The sequence below is a fragment of the Trifolium pratense genome, linkage group LG4 (assembly GCF_020283565.1).
Source record: "Trifolium pratense cultivar HEN17-A07 linkage group LG4, ARS_RC_1.1, whole genome shotgun sequence".
NCBI lineage: Eukaryota > Viridiplantae > Streptophyta > Magnoliopsida > Fabales > Fabaceae > Trifolium > Trifolium pratense.
Window position 1 is genome coordinate 55,486,752 of NC_060062.1, and position 19,846 is coordinate 55,506,597.

A 19,846-nucleotide genomic window follows, 5' to 3' on the forward strand; every position below is an offset into this window, starting at 1 on the left:
TTTTGCTTGATTAGCCTCAGTTTTGTTTGTCATCTTGGCTACAGGCTGGTGACTCAAAGATCTGTGATTCAGTCGTGCCTTTCCCTTTCTAGTAGCAAATACTATATAATGTGTTGAGTGATTGTGATTTAAGAGTAGTGTACCCATGGAATTTTTCTGTCATGGGAGTTTTGTATTGAAAAACCCATCACTGATACTATGTTATTTTGTTTCTTGGCACAACTTGTGCTAGGGTCAGTAATGCATCATTTTGCTATTTCAGAAAAAAGAAAATGTATGTGTTGTCTGATTGTGATAGCTTATATCAGTAGTTAGTGGAGCTATCTGTGCTTGTTCAAAACTGTAAAAGCTGAAAAATGGATTAAGAAATTTGTAGAAGGGCCAAGAAGGTTCCCCTCTTCTTGTTACACAAGGTATTATCCCTGGTTGCTACTATCTTCGTTTTTGTTGTGTTGCTTAAAGCTATATAGATTGAACATCCTGTCATGGATGTGTTAATTTAAAAAAAGATTGAGAAACTTGGGTTTTGAGTGTTCTTTAAATGATGGGTTATTTCCTGAAGTGGTGAGTGGCATTAAGGATTGAACATTAAAAATATTCATAAATAATAAATAATTCAGACTGAATTATTTATGAATATCAGTGTTTAATCTGAAAATCAAGTGATTCTCATGCCTTTTATCAAAATAATATTAAGCAATACCAAATTATCTTTTTAACATTTCTTAAAGAGTGCTATACACTTGCCATCATATTTGTATTTGTACGAGAACAATTCAAATTTCACTAATTTTCTCATTTTCCAATCTAAGCATATTTTTGAACCATTGCACAGAAGATTTTGGTATCCTAGTAAGGTTGTTTTTGAAATCAACATAGTAGAGCCCAAACCGTACTGTATATCCCATGTTCCACTCCCAATTGTCAAGCAATGACCACACAAAGTAACCCTTCACATTGCAATTATCTTCCCTGCATTGATTTCATGTTATTATATTATCAAGATAGCTACCAATTAATCTTATATAATACATTAGCTACATGCAAGGATTCCACAGCTGCATGAATTCAAGAACTTGTTAAAATTTGCAAATAATAACCTTATAGCAGAAGATAGGTTTGAGAGATAGTCCCTATGATATCTTATTCTCTTGTCATCATTTAATGCCTTTTGTAATGTCATAAAGGGTCTGCTTGGATCATCCATTCCTGCAAGAAAACATCTAATAAATGTTAAAGGATATATGATAATTTGAGCATTGCGATGAATTTAATATCTAGATATGGATTTATGAAGCACCGACAAAGAGACGACATTGATACTGACACATTCATATGTGTAATAATTTTTAAATATAATTTTAAAGACACGCCATGTTGGACAAAAGACGCGCCTTCATCTCATGTGTAGTTCGTAAACGCAATTAAGGCTAGCTTTGTGCACACAAAAACTACTAACCATTTTCGGTTATGATTACTGGTGTGTTTCCATATTTGATTTTCACATGTTTCATCAATTTTCTGATTCCCCATGGGACAATGTGCAGCCAACTTGAAGCTGCCTGAAAAAGGAAAATTGGTGTTGATTTAATAGCATGAAGTGTATATGTAAAATTACAGCATTAGTGGTTTTTTGAGCGTACCTTTTCTCCAATTGCAGCTCCTCTTCTGTATGCTAAAATATCAGAAACTTCCATTCAGCTTAATTAAGGTTATGAATTGATGAAATGAACTAAAAACTGGTTTCAATTTGCATCAATAGCTTACCTGTTGTAATAACAGCAACATCAGAAATAGCATCTTGCATAACCAGTTTATGAATCCGAGTCCTGTCGTTTCGAGCATACAACGATGTATAGTGATTTATACCGATAAAATCTAATGATCCCTTAAGCAAGTTTGAGGTTGCATGAGTAATCTTTGGCAATCTCTCAGCTACAAGTTTTTTCATTGAGAGAGGATATTTTCCAAAGATAAGAGGATCAAGGAACCTGATTCACATTTGTGTTATGTTACACATCTTTAATGTGGTAGATGAGTTCTTAATTACTTAACTGTTACAAATTAAGTAGCTGTCAATTTTTTTGATAATCATTATGTTATGCTAAGATTTACCATCCAAGTGAAAAGTCCATAGCTCTAGCTGCTGCTTCTTTGTCTTCATCAAGTTCAGTTATAGGTTCATACCAAACAGCATCTAGTGCTATCCCTATTTTACCTCCTTGGTGTTCCTGAATCAACATGCAAGATCATCGTTTTAAAAATTAGACAACAGATTGAACCAGTGAGACATAGGTCATGATGATTCAATTGGTTCAATCATTTCAATGACACTTCAATTAGATGACAAATAAATAAATAAAAAACTAAAAAAAAAAGTAAAAAATGTAAATCGGTTGAACTGGTTAGACTACAATGTAATCGAGATCAAACCAATTGACCAATTCCTAGTTCAACCGGTCAAATAGGCCGGTTTGGTTTTTAAAACATTGTTTGACATATGAAGAATGTGATGCTAGTAATATTTCTTAGTATTAATTGTATAGATTATGTGTTTGGAACCTTGAAATGTAGCTGGTAACTTCTATAAGCAGCAGCATGAGATAAGAGAATGTTATGAGCAACAACATATGGTTCAATGGATGATTTTCCCTTCTTACAAAGAAGATGACCAAGAAGGGAACATCTTCCTGGTGCTTGAATGCCTAAATCATAGCCATGAAGGGCAAAGTTGTGAGGTTCATTGAAAGTAATCCAGTGCTTAACTCTGTCTCCAAAAGCTTGGAAGCATGTATATGCATAATTCTCAAAATCTTTTCTGTTAATAAGTAGAGATCAGTATGAAGCTCAAAAACTATTTTTCTCAAAAGACCTCTATATTATGAAGCTATGACACATATACGAACATTGACATGTCGACTCTGGTTATAATTTAAAAATTGAATTAAATGAATGTAACTGCATGTGTTGGTGTCGTGTCGAATCATACACCAAATATACATTCGATAAGAAATGTCAGTGCTACAAAGATCTATAACTTTGGTGTAACTTACATGATTTGTGTACTTAACCATCCTTCATATTTATCTTCCAACATCTGTGGAAGATCCCAATGATATAGAGTTACAAAAGGCTGGATTCCTAAGTGGAAAGAAAATATAAAATTTTAGTCTTATGTATTTATTACATTTTTGCTATAGTATAATTAAGATAAAATTCTAAAATAAATTCTCTAGTAACCTTTTTCCAATAAAGCATCAATGAGGGTGTTGTAATATTTTATTCCCTCTGTATTTGGTTCCCCTGTTCCATCTATTAAGTTTTAAAAAATGCAGTTAGCACTAAGAACTTTTATTTTATGGATGTTCAAAAAATACACTTGACTTAACCAAACCGTAAACCAAACTGCATTGAACCATATGTTAAACTGAACTATTGAATATAGTTTTGAACTGAACCACTTTTAAAAAACAACTATAATTCAATTTATAACCGGTTCATAATCAGTTTATATTTATGAACCACTTTTTATAAAAAAAAATGTAATTGTTTCTTAGTTTTGAACTATTGAATACATTTTTGCTATAATTTAAGATCAAATTCTAAAATAAATTCTCTGGTAAAAATGTTGAGAATGTCTTTTCGGAAAAATTTTGAAAATTTTTTTACCCAAAAAACTCCAAAATTAATTTTTTTGAATCTAAAGTTTTTTCTCGAAAAAAGATTGGGAACTTTTTTCAAAAAAATTGAAAAATTTTGTTTCCGAAAAAAACATTGAAAATGTTTTCCTCGAAAAAATGGGAACTTTTTTCCGAAAAAAACTTTGGAATTTTTTCCCAAAATCGAATTTTTTTTCGAAAAATAAATCGGAAACATTTCTTTTTCATACAAATTTTGACTTTTTTATGAAAAATTCGAGAATTTTTTTTTTCAAAAAAATTTGGGATTTTTTATTCTGAAAAAAATATCGAAAACTTATTTCCAAAAAAAAACCCCATAATTGTTTCTAATTAAAATTGAAACTTTTTTCCTTAAAAATAATTGGAAACTTTTTTCCACAAAAGTTTTGGAATTTTATTTCTAGAGAAAACATCAAAAGTTTTAAAAAATAAACTAGTTCTATTAGAAAACCGGTTTGAAACCAAGTATCTGAAACTAAATCGGTTCTGAACTGAATTGAAATTGGTTTGAGAAATAAAACAATTTTTCTTGAAGTGGTTTTTAGAACTGAACTAAACCATAATATAGTTCAGTTCAACGCAATTTATGAACCATAAATACCCCTATTTTAATTACCAAGTTACACAAAATACATAAGGTTTGAAAATATTGTAACTTACTTGGGAAAATTCTTGGCCATGATATAGAAAATCTATAAGAATCCATTCCCAAATCCTTCATCAAGTTTATATCATTCTGTATTGAATATGAAATTAGTATATATGTGCTTCAATGATTGGTTTCAATTTTTTCAAAAAAAAATTGTAACCTTGCGTCACTTATCATCATAATATGCTTTAGTATATCATTATTAATTACTTTGGCGGTGCTCATTTATCTGACTTGTTATTATTCTATAGATATATTATCCACATGCACTGTTTTTACAAAAAGAAAATTGGTGCAAGTTATCTAACTAGCTAAGAGTAAAGTTAAAGTCACCTCAAATCGGTGATATTGATCCACTGCCATATCTGCATTGCTGAAGTCCAAAATTCTCCCTATCATTATAATTCCAAAAAAAAACTGAAAATTGATCTTCCAACTTAAAGAGAAATTTTGGTAATTTTTTATCCACTTAAAAATTAATTTTCTACCTGGTAATCTTGAGAAAGTGTCCCATATACTATCTCCTTTGTTTCCTTCATCAACTGCTCCCTCAAACTATATTACATAACACATTATTTAATTTTTAACCACTTCTATATAAAAAAACTTAAAAAAATGCATTCCGAAGTTTTTAACAATGACAAAAATAAAAAAAATGGAAGGTAGAAAAGAAACACGGTTGGGAAGAGAAAAATTCTAATTAATTTATAGTTATATTATTTCAAAATTTTCAATTATAAGGTGATTGAATAATAGTACCTGGTGAGCTGAAGAAGCAGTTCCAAAGATAAACCCCTCTGGAAAATCTCCTCTACTAATTGACTCTGTTCTTACAAGGAGTTGAGTTATAATAAGGAAAAGAATAATTGTATTGGTAATACTAACTTTCATGGTGGTTGATGTAGCAAATTTTCTGTAATTGGTTGTTAGTTATTTGTTTGGTAAAGAGGCTAATATATGTATGGCAAAAAATATCCTAGCAATATATCTTTGCCTTAAAGGTGAAAACTATGGTTGAATAAGAAATAGACTAATTAAAGATGATGAGTACTTCCTTAGAAAATGGCATATGCATGTTCTTAAAATATGGATGAATTATCTTTTAAGGGACTAATTAATAAGATGGCATGTGTGAATTGAAGAGATTTCCTCTTAAAAAGGAAACTTTGTAGAACTTAGAAGTGTGTGAAGGGAGATGAAGAATTTAAGATGATAAAGAAACTTGAATTTCAAGAATGGTGCAATCTAATTCAATTAGTTGCTTACAAGAGATCATTTGTGTTCTAAATACCACCTAGAGAGTTGTCTTTCCATTCTTATACTTTGTCCATTTCTAGAGAACTTATATTTTCTGTCCTTTTTACTTAATCGAACACTTATTGGATAACTATCTTAATTGTAAAGGCAAGTAATATAATAAGGCAAATTAGTATGGGATTTTACTTAATCGAACACCTATTGGATGATAACTACCTAATTGTTTTAAGTTTTTGGTATATATCAATGATAAACATTTTTTTTTTTTTAAGGAATATCAATGACGAACATTGTTCATAGATGTTTCTGTTTTTTTATAAAAAAAATTATTAATTTAAACAAATTTTTTTGAGGCTTGACAATTAAAATTTGTGGTTATATGGTATATGGGTTAAATAAGCTTTTTGGACATTATAAATAACTCAAGTTTCGTTTTTAGTGTCTATAAAATAAATTCAATTAGTTTTGTTCCTCCAAATATATGTGATGTCACAATTTTTAGTCCATGTTTTAAATAACACATGTGTACTCTTCACATTTTTGAATGAATTTTTGTATAAATCTTGTAGAAATCACCAAAACAATTAGGTTCCCGTATTAATATAGTATAAATATAAGTTCGTAGAAGGTATAAAAAATAAACAACCTTATTAATATATGAGTAAAAATATAGGTCCTATAGAAATCACAAAAAAATTAGGTATGATTATTTATAAATATAAGTCTCGTAGAAATTATAAAAAAAATTAGACAACTTTATTAATATATGAGTAAGAAAACATAGATCCCTATTGAAATTATGAAAAAATAAACAACTTTATTAACACATGAATATAAATATACGTCCTGTGTAAAAATTATGAAATATAAAATAAATTCAATAGAATGCTCCATCTACTTCAAATGATAGAAAAGTAATTTTTTACAAGGAATCTTACCTTACTCTATAACTATCATACACTAGACATTAACATTTCAATGATGAATGATTTTATTATAAAGGAACAAATTTCGTAGTATATTATATTTGCCCTACGATAAAAAAAACAACACAACAAGGTCGCGACATGTGCGTATGCACGGGTATTATGCTAGTTATTGAAATTTGTTGTGTATAATTTTTGAGTTATACAAAATTTTCATTTGTAAGCGATGACTAATATCTCCAAGAAATTTGTAGGACACACAAGTGCATTATCTCCTCTCAATTGAATTTTTTCCATACGCGAAGTCGTAAATCGAATCATGACCACCTGCTTAAAGGGTTTAAGACCCTTACCACTTGGACAATTAATTTGTTGTGCATATTAATTCTGAAATTTAACACTAATAAAATATTTAGCACAACATAAATGTGATACAGCACAACTGTGTAGTAAATTATACTACTATATAATGACCACATAACAAATTACTTTGAAAAGGGAATTTGTTGTAACTTATTATAAGTCTCAATGTATATTTTTACAATAGTTACAAAATCATTTCATTTAACTGTGTGGTAGCAAGTATTAAAAAAGTGTTGGCAATTTTGTTATGTCATCTATAATATTCATGTATTATGTACATGTGGTTGTTGTTGTAAGCTGGCTAATTTGAAATAAGCTCCCTCTATATTTTCCATAAGACTTGAATGAGTACCTTGCTCAATAATCTTTCCATCCTGCAAAACTGATATTTGATCTGCATTTCTTATTGTAGTTAGCCTATGTGCCACAATAATTGTTGTTCTATTTTGCATCAACTTGTCTAAAGCTTGTTGTACAACGCGTTCCGACTCTACATCGAGTGCACTTGTTGCTTCATCCAGAAGTAATATTTTCGGGTTTCTTAAAACAGCCCTTGCAATGGCTACCCTTTGTTTTTGGCCACCAGATAGTTGTACTCCTCTCTCACCTGCTTTGGTTTTGTAGCCATCAGGAAGTGCACTTATGAAGTTATGAGCATTGGCTAGTTTAGCTGCTTCAATCACTTCTGATTCTGATGCTTCTTCTTTGCCATAAAGAATGTTTTTATAAATTGATGTTGCAAATAGTGCTGGTTCTTGTTGTACTAGACCAATATGCTTCCTTAGGGATTTCAAATCCATTTTCTTGATATCTTTTCCTGTAAAAGTTTGATGAGTCATTGTTAAGAGAATGTTTTACATTTATGGTTATCATAATTCTAAATTGCAATCCGCAACTGCAACTGGATGTAAATAATGTATTTGGTTTATATTATATGCCAGATACATTAGTTATTGAATGAACCTAAAAAGTGAACTTTTGCTTATATATGAAACCAGAGAGAGTATGAGTATAACCTAGAGCATTTTACTTATTGAAAGACTATCCTATACTAATGGAATAAGAAAAGTTAAGGCATAAGTTGTTGAAACAAATTACCATCAATCATAACCTTCCCAGATGTTGGATCATAAAATCTAAGTATAAGTGAGATTATTGAGCTTTTACCAGAACCACTGTGCCCCACCAAGGCAAGACTCTTCCTTGAAGGAACTATTAGATTGAAATCATTAAAAATAACAATGTTTGGTCTTGAAGGGTAGCTAAAATTGATCTTTCTTAGCTCAATTGTTCCTTCCACTGTCGTCAACTCTTCTCCAACATTATACATTATTCCTGACTTTCTATCTATCATATCAAAAATTGATGAAACCATTTGATTCCCTTTCAAAAGGTCTGGTGCAAGTGCCAAAGTTTCCCCCATAGCCAATGCTGTTACGATTAAAACCATAAATGACTTCATGATTGATTTAAAGGTAGAAAGATCCTTTTGAACCAATAAAGATCCATACCTGTAAAAGGTGTGTATATATATAAGTCCCAAAACAAAGGAAACTATCAAACAGTGACTGAGATGGGAAAATCGGTAACAGTGACACTGATAAAAACACGGGACACAACACTAACCTCGTAGCACCGACACTTTCGATTGAAAGTGTATTAGACAGGTGTCCGACACCGACACATATAGGTACATTCAATTATTAAATTTTCTCAAGTTATTACCAGTGTCGTGGCCAGTGTGTCAGCACTTCATAGACACTAACATTTCTACACCGGTAATAATCTTAGAAAATGAATAATTAGATGTGCCACATGTGTCGGTGTCGGACACTGAACACTCTTTCAATCTGAAGTGTCAGTGTTACATAGAAAGGAAATCTATGATGGATAAGACATTTATCCTTTTATTTCATATAATAAATAGTAAATGAGAAATTAAGGAAGTTAGAGATTGTACCACAAGGCTATGCCATAAGATGAGAAAATAAAGAACTGGGAAATGCCATAAAATATGCCAGCAATTTGGCCTCGTCTGAATGAACGTTTGGATGGCTCAACAAGCTCATGAGCATAAAGACCAATAATCTTTTCTTCTGCACAAAATGCAGCCACAGTCCTTATATTACTAACAGCCTCCCCAGCTAACATGTTTGCTTTTAGATATGCTTTGCTTAGGTTGCCACCAAATCCTTGCATGAAAAGTTTCTGAAATAAAGGATGGCATGAAGATAGTTAGACACAATGATTTTGTAACGTTACATTATTTTTGGCCGGTAGGTAAGTAAAGTCTGGCAAAAAGTTGTTCCACCCAAGAATCAAACTGGGGTTCTCCCAAATAATTCGTCCTTAGGTGGATTTCATTAACCACTCGAGCCCAATCACTTAGTCGGTTACATATGTTTTTAGTCTCTATAATATTTACATGTTTTGTTTATAGTTGCCAAATTACAAAATTGCATGCTCTTAGTCACTAAAGTGGGACTAAAACAAACAATTTTGTAATTTATAGAGACAGAAAAGTTAGAACAAAAACTAAACAAAATTCAAGATAATTGTAGGACTAAAAATATATTTAACTCATTTTTTAATTTCTTAACGTTTAAATGCAGTGAAAGAGGAAACTACCTCACCAATGTGACCACTAATTATCAAAGGATATGTTGCCAAGACAACAAGTGTTATCCTCCAGTTCAAAAAGAATGCAATAATAAATGAAGTAACAACTAGGCCAACATTCTGCAATAGAATTGTAGAACGGTCCACCACTATAGTTTTTAACAAAGTTGCATCTGTCTCTAAACGTGATGAAAGCATAGTACTTGTGTTTCTCGTATCATCAAACCAACCGATTTCATTCTTCAAAATAGCTGCAGTTAGATGAACGAAGGAAATTAAGTGAAAGAAAGTTCATGTCATAGGATAACAGACACAAGTGTAATCAAGAAGTTAATCACGATTACCAGAAATCATAATTTCCCTGACACGAAGGGTAAGTCGTTCCCCCATGATTCCAAAAGAAAGATGTTCAATGGTATAGGCCGTGATAGCTACAATTGCTGCTCCACAGAAGAGGAAAGCAATTTTTTTCACTTCATGTTGTGTGCTATCCCAATCCATATAATATGATACAAGAGCATGAGAGATTCCAAGAGCAAAGAGTGGCATAAGAGCACCAGTTGTAAAAGCAGCCAAGGTTCCAAAAACTCCATAAGACCAATAAGGACCAATCATTGAATATAATCTTATTAATGAAACATGCCTCGGCTTTTCAACACTTCCTGCTTCATCAGCACATGCATTGCTAGTAGTATCTGAACGAAAACTACCACCAATAATTGATGTATGGGATGTTTCTACCGAGTTCTTTATGCTACAATTACAAACATATACATATACATAAATGTGATACCTTATCTAAAAGGAAGTATTGGAATTTACTGAAATGTGACTGAGTTTAAACAACTTAATTGAGTGCTTATAGCATAAGCGATTATCATATACGTACTTATGTATAAGCTATTTCTATAACAAAAGATAAAATAAAGACATTTTTTTCATTTAAGCTATAAGTTGTTTACATAAGCTATCCTAGAGAGCTTATGGAAATAAACATAAAACAGCTGATGGACATGTAACAAGCTGCTTTTATAAACTCACTCAAACAGTTTTAAAAGTGCTTATGCCAGAAGATGAACTCAATTAAGTCAATCCAAACAGATCCTAAGAGATATAGATTTGAGTCATGGAATTGGTCTTTTGCAAATGCAAATGCAAGCTGTGATCCTTGCTATACATAGTTAGGGTTTATTTCATTAAGTATCCTTGTTTTGCACGAACTGTATTTAAATATCATATCTTGATAAGGTGAAGCAATTTTAGTCAGGGTTTTAAAAAATGTCTTTGACTACATTTTCGGTCACAGCTTCACAACCCTACTTGAGGTTGCATCAGTCGCTTTTGACTGCCATTCTGCTCTATATCAAGAGTTTTGGAGCAATCGCAACTATGACTTAGGACCCTAATTTCAATTATGTTAATTGTAATTATGGATGAGAGTGAAGCACCTTGATGACTGTCCCAAGCTAGGATCCGGAGAAGGGTGGCCTTGAACAAGAGATACATATACACTATTTGAGTTGGAAATGAGCTCTTCATGATTTCCAGTTTCCACAATGCTCCCTCGTTCAACAACAGCTATCATATCTGCATTTCTAATGGTTGAAAGTCTGTGTGCTACTATCACAGTTGTTCTACCAATCATGACACGATCAAGAGCTTCTTGTACACTTTTCTCAGATTCTGCATCTAGAGCACTAGTTGCTTCATCTAATAAAAGGATTGATGGATTTTTAACTATCGCACGAGATATTGCAATTCTCTGCTTTTGTCCCCCTGATAATTGTATTCCTCTCTCACCAACCTACAAAAGAAATTTAGTATCATCTTGTGAACCAAAAGCATTATCAAATTTTAACTTTTGAGCTATGAAACTTATTTTCAAACCCTTGTTATGTAATGCACACACTTATTAGTCACAAATCACAATATAACATAGTTAGAAGGAAAGAATTTAACCTTTAATCTATAAATATTTTCCTTGGTTACGCCTAGTTTCTAGGATAATTATTTATATATAGATAGGGCGAGAAAAAATTGACGGAAACATGGAAGTTAACACATGATCAAGGTTTTAAATAGCGGCCACGTCGTGATTCTCATTATTGTGTAAAATTGTGGTCAAATATCACTGATACAGCCATATCGTGATATGGACGCAAGGCATCAAAGACCTTGACGCTGCTTCCACAATCGCAACCACAAATTCTTTCTCAAATTGTTGTACATGATTAAGAAACATTTTGGTAATTTGTTTACGTTTAAATGTTGTTCAAGTATTATTACCTGAGTATCTAATCCATCAGGAAGATTGTTGATGAAAGAGTGAGCATTAGAAAGTTCCAAAGCACGGCTTAGTTCTTCAGGAGTGGCATCATTTTTACCATACAATATGTTCTCCCTTATGCTTGTAGCAAAAAGTGCAGGCTCTTGATTAACTAGTCCAATTTGATGTCTAAGCCATTTAAGATCAAGTTCTTTTATATCATTCCTATCTAACAGAATTTGACCAGAAATTGGTTCATAGAAACGCTCAATTAACGATATAATTGTACTTTTTCCTGAACCACTCCCTCCTACAAGTGCCAAAACTTTACCTGAAGGAATCTCAAGACAAAGATTGTTGAAAATAGCAACATCAGGGCGAGATGGGTAATTGAAACAGACATTAATAAATTGTATGTGACCATCTATTTTTTTTAATTTTCGACAATTTTTTGAGCTATTTTTGCTAACTGTGTCTCTCTCTATCATCTCGAAAATGGGATAAGCTGCTGTCTTTGCTCTGATAAATGCAGAAATGTCGGGTGTTGCCTGCCCAAGTGACCTGAGAAGTGAGAAACAAAATATCATTTATCATAATTTAGAAAAATGATATGTAAACAAAGAAAATGGAATATCGTAGTATGCATTGGGACAGGTTGGTTATTATAACAAAGAAAAGTCCTGATGAGAACACATGATGAGCCACCACTTCATTTTGTAGCTTTTCAAATTCACGACGAAATATGCATTGGGACAGGTTGGTTATTCCGAACTTGGTTCCAAAGACACTATAAAAATTTGATGATGGAGTTCGGCCAAATGATGGCCATGTCTCCGAGACTAAGCACAACTTCAGTCCAATCTTATTCAAAAGTCTTTAAGGATTGAAGCTAGGAATTGTTCTCTCTCGAGTTTTCTGACAACTTTCACGCAATTTCCCTTGATCCCAATTACACCTAAATCTCACCTACAAAACCTCACTACAGTTTCTCACTTTGAATACTGAATAGAATTCTCTCAACCAATTTTAGCGTGTAAAATCATACAACTTACAATCTTGTAAACTGTTTTATATAACGGGAGTAGATGGAAGGGAAAAAATCAAAAGTTAGTTAGAAGGAAAAACTAACTTAACTAACTTGCAATCATATATGCCACATCAGCAACTATTTTTCTAAACTAGTTTTATATCATGAATTTACTCAACAAAAACTTTTAACATGAAATTAAAAACTTTTAACATGAAATTAACAATATCTTCTACCCTATAGCCATTTCAAAACACAGTTAAAACAAAGGCTTACAGGCCAGAGATAACCACATTGAGCATGGTAGTGAAAGCCACTCCACCGTTGGCGATGCCCTTGTGAACAATAATGCTGGTAAACCAAACAAGCAGAGCCCATGATAGAAAAAGGACACAATGCATAGAGCCTAGTCCTAGACCCTTTGCTAAACCTGCTTTTCGACCATTCTTATATGTGTTCCTCAGAGCCACTTTGTATGATATCACCGCTCTTTGTTCTCCTCCAAATGCTTGTACGGTTCTGACATTTCCTATCACCTTATATTTTCACCAAGAGTGGAATATTAGTATAATTTTGTAATAGGTCCTGCATAAACAAATCTTGCCATAAACAATAAATACAAGCTTGCTATAGTGATAGCATTCTCTTAAAATGGTTCCTATAACATTTTTTATTCTAGTCGTTGTTGATATGTTTTTTGTTCTCATAGGCTCCCTCCACCGTATCCACTGGAGATAATCCTATTTGAGAGACTTTGGAATACTATTCTGTTATTTTTTTTTATCCATTTAATTAGCAAATGTGAGTTGTGTGACAAAAACATGATATGATCTCACCTCCTGAGTGATTTCACCTGCCCTTAGATATGATTTACGAACTTTTGCAATAAGCCCAAATGTCACATATGCATAAAGACCTCCAGCAATAGCAATCAAAGGAACAACAGCAAGTGTCACTATACTGATCTGCCAAACTCTGAAAAAGCCGATGATAAAGCCCGCTATAAATCGGCTTACAAAGTGCATAAAGTTCCCAACCTGTAAAAGCATCAATCATTTAGTTAACACAACTTTTATTGAACAAATAAACAGGTAAGGGTTAACTGAGTAGAATATTCCCAAATAGAGCCTAACTAACCATATATAGAATATTCTGGGGTGTTGAATAGTTCAACTAGTTTGAACTAAGGGTTAACTGAGTTAAGAGTTTAAAAGGACTAGGTTAAAGTATGTTGAAGGAGAAAATTACTCACATTAACAACTAATTACTAATTACTGACTTAAGGCGTTTCGAAGAAAAACAAAAACAAAAAGAGAAAATGGTGAACAGAACAAACGAAGAGTACTAGAAGCAGAACAAATGATGGCAGTAACAATGTTAAGTGAAGTTATATATATATATACCTTGTAGTTGTGTATGGAGGAAATGTAACAGCAAGATAGAATTTGCCTTCTTTCCGACAGGGAAATTGAAAACGGATGGCATGTTATCCAAGACACGATTCTTCTAATAATACTATAGAGTGAGTGAATTTGGATGGAAGAGGAGAAAATGAGAGGAGGAAGCTATCAAGGTGATGACTCATGATGAGAACAAAATCTAACTTCGATGATTGGAAGAATGTGATTGAATATGGTAGGTCATGTATTTTAAAAGGAATTTAATTTATATGCACCGTCAGTCTAAAGTTATTTTGCACATGCGTCTAATAATATGTCGACACATTATGTATGGTAATTAAAAACACATGATGTGTCACATTCATTAAATGATGTGGCAACGCGTCATTGGATGTATGTGCAAAAAAAATTTATAACGACGGTGCATAACAATTAAACTCAAAGAGAGTTTAATCGTTGAGTTTAATTGATATGCACCGACGATGTAAAATAGTTTTACACAATCGTACAATAAACAACCGCCATTTTGCCATGTCATATCAAGAAAGTGGGGTGAAGTGGGGTGATGTGGCGGAAAACATGGTTGGTATTTATTGACGGTGTAAAATTATTTTACACCGTTAGTGTATTTAAATTAAATCCTTAATTGTTCTGTATCGTCAGTGTAAAGATTTTTTATACATGCATTCAATAATGTGTTGTCACATCATTTAATGAACGTAACATATTATGTGTTTTTAAACACAATACATGATGTGTTATATATTATTGAACGCATACTGACGATGTATATAAATTAAATTATTTAAAATAATTGGATGTATCTGTAAATAACTTTAAACCAAAACCATATATATAAATTAAATTTTTGGCTTAACCGCAGTTTTGGCCCCCCAAGTTTTAGAATTGTGCGATTTTGGTGCCTCAGGTTTCAATTGTGCGATTTTAACCCCCTAAGTTTGACAACTGTGCGATTTTGGCCCCCCAAGTTTTAACCGTGCAATTTTGGCCCCCCAAATTTACCTCATTTTGCAATTGTTAGCCCCCGTTGACTTTTTTAACTAAAAATTGCTCTTGCAACATTTTAAAATTGAAAAAATGTACTAATTTTTTTAATAAAATATTGAATAATTGTTGTTTTTTTCTAAAAAAAACAGTTGACAAAGTATTAAAACATATTTTAATGTTTTATAAAAATATATTTTATTTTAATTGTTGTTTTTAAAAATAAAATAAAAAAACATTTTACAAAGTTTTAAAACATATTTTAATTTTTTATAAAAAAAATTTATTTTAAAATTTATTTTATTTTTAAAATTTTATAAACTATTTTTTAAAAAAAACAATAATGATTAAACCTTTTAAAAATTAATACGTTTTTTTTTTAAAAAAAAAAATTTAAAAAATTTAAACGGGGACTAGCTAATGCCAAACGGGGTAAATTTGGGGGCCAAAATCGCACAATTGAAACTTGGGGGGCAAAATCACACAATTATCAAACTCAGGGCGTTAAAATCGCACAATTAAAACCTGGGGGCTAAAATCACACAATTGTGTAACATGGAGGGCCAAAACTGCAATTAAGGCTAAATTCTTTTAAAAATTTTACTACACATAGTTTAAGATAATTCTATTATTTTTGTTGTTTTTTGCTTTGCGCTTTGGTTTCTTTAAGGAGTATCACATGGATATTAGTTAGCATTTTCTTTTAAAACTCGTATTTTATGTCAAACTCGAACTACCCAATTTGGTGGTGAGTGGGTTGGATTTCACACTTATAATTTGAAGGCACTTTGTTTTTAGTCCTCGTGATATCTTTTTTGAACAGAACCCTCATGATATCTAATGACATTTGAATATACCAAATAGATTATGTGGCATGCGGCAACTTTAATGGTTTGACTTTTTTTAATATCTAACTCAACAATTTTAAAGAAATATTAGAGGGGGGGGGGGGGGGGGGGGGGTGGGGTGGTGGTGGTGGTTAAAATAACACATTTGCCCTCTATTATTTGGACGAATTTTGGTTTTCTTCCTGTAAAATGTCATCAAGTACTACGAGAGACTTAAAACGAGAAATCTTCAAATTATAAGAATAAAATTACAAAGAAAATATTAGAAGGAAGAAAACCAAAATTCGCTTAAATAACACTAGACAAAAATATTATAAACCCTAAATTTAATGAAAAAAAAAAACAATTACTAAAGAAATACATTTGTTGATGTACTTGCAATTCCAATACAATTAAGAAAAACGTCACTCAACATACCTTCTCAGATAATGCTTCTTGAACAACAATGATGTCAGTTGTAATAGAAGAAATAACATCTCCAGTTGATGACTCAGCATCAAAAAGACTTATATCTTGATTCAACATTGAGCTTAAATATGCCATCCTCATCTTTGCTACTTGACGTTCCCCGGTATGCATCCAACAAGCTACCTCTGTGGATTATTAATTCAATCAAACATTTCAAATATTTTTACTTGAGTAGGACTAGGAGGAGTACTATTTAAAGTTTTATAAATAAATTCATACCTGCCCATGATGAAAACAATATTACTATACTTAGATATAGAAAATCCAACGCATACTGCACAATCACAAACCGGTATAATATTAAAAATATTTTTATTTTACATATTTTTTTTACTAAATAGAATAGTAGCTGTTCATAAATCCTAGCTCAACTGACAAAAATATCAAAATTGATAGGTCGGATGAACCCCAATCACTCCACTTTGTGTGTGTGAGTTTTTCAATAGTTGTTATTTGGTCTATTTTTTTTCTTAAAAAAGAAAAATTAATTTATATATATATATATATATATATATATAGAGAGAGAGAGAGAGAGAGAGAGAGAGAGAGTGAGTGTGTATACTATGAGAATGGTAAAGTTATATGAGAACATGAGAATGAATAATAGTCATTAGATTAAAAATGAAGGGTTGAGATTAAAACACTAAAAGTGTATCATGTCACACTCTAATTTATCACAAGTACAGAACTTCTCTCTCTTCATTGAATGCTTTATTCTTAGATAAAAAAAAATCAAATAAAAAACCTAAAAATCTTGATGGTGCTACTGAAATTCACAACCTGCAACCGCCACCGTCACCGACTAATTCTTTTTCATTCTCCACGTTTTAGATCTGATTTCATTTTTGAATCTCCCTGCGACCGCCACTGTCACCGACGACGAAAATCTAATCAGCGGCGATGTTTTTTTTTTTTTTTTTGAAGAAGCTAAATTAGCACCAGAGATAATTGAACCTCAGACCTCAAGAGGAGCACACTCCCAGGTCCCAAGTCAATACCAATGCACCAACCCAAGTGGGTTAATCAGCGGCGATGTTATTCATTCCGGCTACCCTATGCTCATTCCGACTAATGACGGTGACCCAATGGCTAAAAATTCATTCTCATATTCTCATATATCTTTATCATTCTCATACTATACATCATATATATATATATATATATATATATACACACACATTAATGAAAGGTAAACGGACAACAAGCTGCGCCGCTTGTCCTTTTGATCCATGTAACAGAAAAAAAAAATCTAGATAGATTTTAAAAATGATGTTAGTCCATTTCATTTTATTTCACCATGTACCACCAATGGAAATTACTACCCTTAGATACACAAAATTAAATGAAAAATTACCAGTATATATAAGAACTTATTGGCCAATACTTAGAGTTTAGAAAATTTGATTTTTATATTTAATTTGTCAACAATCATGAACATTCTTTTGTAAAAAAAAAATACACTTTTTAATGATGAAATTCAATAAAAGTGTTAAATACGTTACCCTTTTTTTTTTTTTGGTAGTATATTAGTATTATGGTATTATCTCATTTGGGTAGAAAACTTAACATATGTTCTCCATGGAAAACACATGGGAAGAGGACAACACATGAAAGTTCTTAATTAGTAACATACTTATTAATTTTTAGAAGAAAAAACAAACCTTGGCAACTTGGTGAGAAGCTTCTTTAGGATAAAGGTAAGCCAAACCTATGACATTAATAATTTTTCCAAAGAAGATAAAGAAAACAGGCACAGATGCACCATGAATACATGCCCCAATTGATCCAACGGCCATCAAGACATAATCATAGAAGTCAGCAAATGAGAAAAGCTTCAGCAATGGAACCCTTTTCCCCCTTGAACCTCTTCTTGACATAATTGACTTGAGAGATCAATGATACAAAGAAATGTTCACTATATATATGAGCTTCTGAAACAGCAATTAAACAAAAAATTAATATCATGTGACTACGTGATATTATAATTTGTTAAAAAATAATATAACTAGGGACGTCTTCACGTCTACATGCATGTGCAGTTGGTGGATGGGTTATTAACTCAAAATTTAAGGTGAAAATGATTGAATATAGTCATTTTTTAGTTCAGGTCATGATGTTCGATCTAGCAATTTCGGTATTTATGTCAGTTGAACTAGAATTTGTGGACAGAATATAATCATTCTAAATAGATTTAATACATACTAGTATCTTCTTACCATACATTATAAAGGTTAACTATTTTTTTTTAGTTTGTATGAAATTTTGAAATTTCTTTTATTGTCTAAATAATTTTTTTTTCCCCAACTTTTAGCCCCATTATATTTTCCATAACTAGGTTTGGTCCTATATAAAATCAAATAAATTGTGACCATATCTAAATAATGCTACCGAACTTTGAAGATAATATTTTATATATTATAATGACAAGTATTTGCAACAAAAAAAGAACTTGAAATTCAATTTATAAGAGCCCGTTTGGATTGATTTAATTTTGAGTTTACGTTAAACAACATATGCAAATAAATTTTTATATATTATTATAAGTTTTTCAAGTTAGTTTATGAAAAAACAATTTATAAAGATACAATTTTTTTTAGTGTGGTAACTTATGAATTAACATAAAAGTTTATTTATTTGTATAAGTTATTTTCATAAGCTCAAAAATAAGTTAAATCTAAACGGCTCATAGATCTATAATTCTGTTATTTTGTTTCTTGATCTTTTGACACTAAAATTTTGTATATTTAATTTATCATTTATTAAAATATTTTAAGTTTTTATGAGTGCCGGAAGATGTTCATAATGTTATAAACATACCTATAGCAAATTATTTGAATCATATTGACTTAATAGTAAAAGAGTGAGCTGAAAATATTGTAAGACTATAATTATTTCAAGATAAATTTTTATTTTTTTAGGAACTATAAAATCATATTCAACATACAATATAATTATTATATTTTGAAAATTAGTTTATACTCCAGTAATAATAAATCTAATCATAGTCGCTAATGACGGTGAAAATTTCATACAAATATTATAGTAACAAAAAAAATCTGATTATATTTTGACAAAAGTGCATAATTAATTAATTAATTATTATACGATATAGACATTAGAATGAATTGTAAAGAAAAGGAAAAAGAAAAAAAAAACCTGTGGGAGGAAGTGCTTGTGGAAATTAAGCTCAAAACTTCACTAAAATATATTGTAGCGAACTACAAGCTTGTGTTTTGGTTAACTTGGTTGTAACGATCAACATTCACACACACACTCTTTTATGCAATACATATTGTATTGTATTGTATTGAGAGGAACGTTGGTTAGGCTTCAATTTG

The 19,846-nt window shown here is 31.3% G+C and overlaps 2 protein-coding genes across 5 annotated transcripts; both read right to left on the reverse strand.

Moving 5' to 3' along the window:
* Nucleotides 1-676: 676 nt before the first annotated feature.
* Nucleotides 677-5,648, reverse strand: LOC123921110 (putative beta-glucosidase 41). 2 transcript variants are annotated; one of them, XM_045973520.1, is made up of 13 exons: nucleotides 5,089-5,648; nucleotides 4,818-4,884; nucleotides 4,663-4,721; nucleotides 4,341-4,416; nucleotides 3,241-3,312; nucleotides 3,054-3,141; nucleotides 2,563-2,818; nucleotides 2,116-2,231; nucleotides 1,768-1,829; nucleotides 1,644-1,675; nucleotides 1,460-1,562; nucleotides 1,101-1,209; nucleotides 677-972 (listed from the first exon to the last, which is right to left on the reverse strand). In XM_045973520.1, the coding sequence occupies exons 1-13, from the start codon at nucleotides 5,218-5,220 to the stop codon at nucleotides 777-779; spliced, it is 1,368 nt and encodes a 455-aa protein (XP_045829476.1). In that variant the 5' UTR covers nucleotides 5,221-5,648; the 3' UTR covers nucleotides 677-776. The 2 variants fall into 2 exon arrangements, with proteins under 2 accessions (XP_045829476.1, XP_045829474.1); XM_045973518.1 differs by having other exon boundaries at nucleotides 1,768-1,991.
* A 1,223-nt stretch (nucleotides 5,649-6,871) lies between these two features.
* On the reverse strand, nucleotides 6,872-19,845 carry LOC123921270 (ABC transporter B family member 2-like). 3 transcript variants are annotated; one of them, XM_045973744.1, is made up of 13 exons: nucleotides 19,665-19,845; nucleotides 18,170-18,439; nucleotides 16,728-16,782; nucleotides 16,458-16,633; nucleotides 13,624-13,824; nucleotides 13,064-13,323; nucleotides 11,781-12,321; nucleotides 10,943-11,298; nucleotides 9,839-10,248; nucleotides 9,504-9,745; nucleotides 8,836-9,083; nucleotides 7,974-8,386; nucleotides 6,872-7,692 (listed from the first exon to the last, which is right to left on the reverse strand). In XM_045973744.1, exons 2-13 carry the CDS (start codon nucleotides 18,383-18,385, stop codon nucleotides 7,139-7,141), a joined length of 3,672 nt encoding a protein of 1,223 aa, XP_045829700.1. In that variant the 5' UTR covers nucleotides 18,386-18,439; nucleotides 19,665-19,845; the 3' UTR covers nucleotides 6,872-7,138. The 3 variants fall into 3 exon arrangements, with proteins under 3 accessions (XP_045829700.1, XP_045829702.1, XP_045829701.1); XM_045973746.1 differs by lacking the exons at nucleotides 16,458-16,633; nucleotides 16,728-16,782; nucleotides 18,170-18,439; nucleotides 19,665-19,845 and adding an exon at nucleotides 14,191-14,346 and having other exon boundaries at nucleotides 6,957-7,692; XM_045973745.1 differs by lacking the exons at nucleotides 16,458-16,633; nucleotides 16,728-16,782; nucleotides 18,170-18,439; nucleotides 19,665-19,845 and adding an exon at nucleotides 13,925-14,077 and having other exon boundaries at nucleotides 6,958-7,692.
* Nucleotide 19,846: the final 1 nt, after the last annotated feature.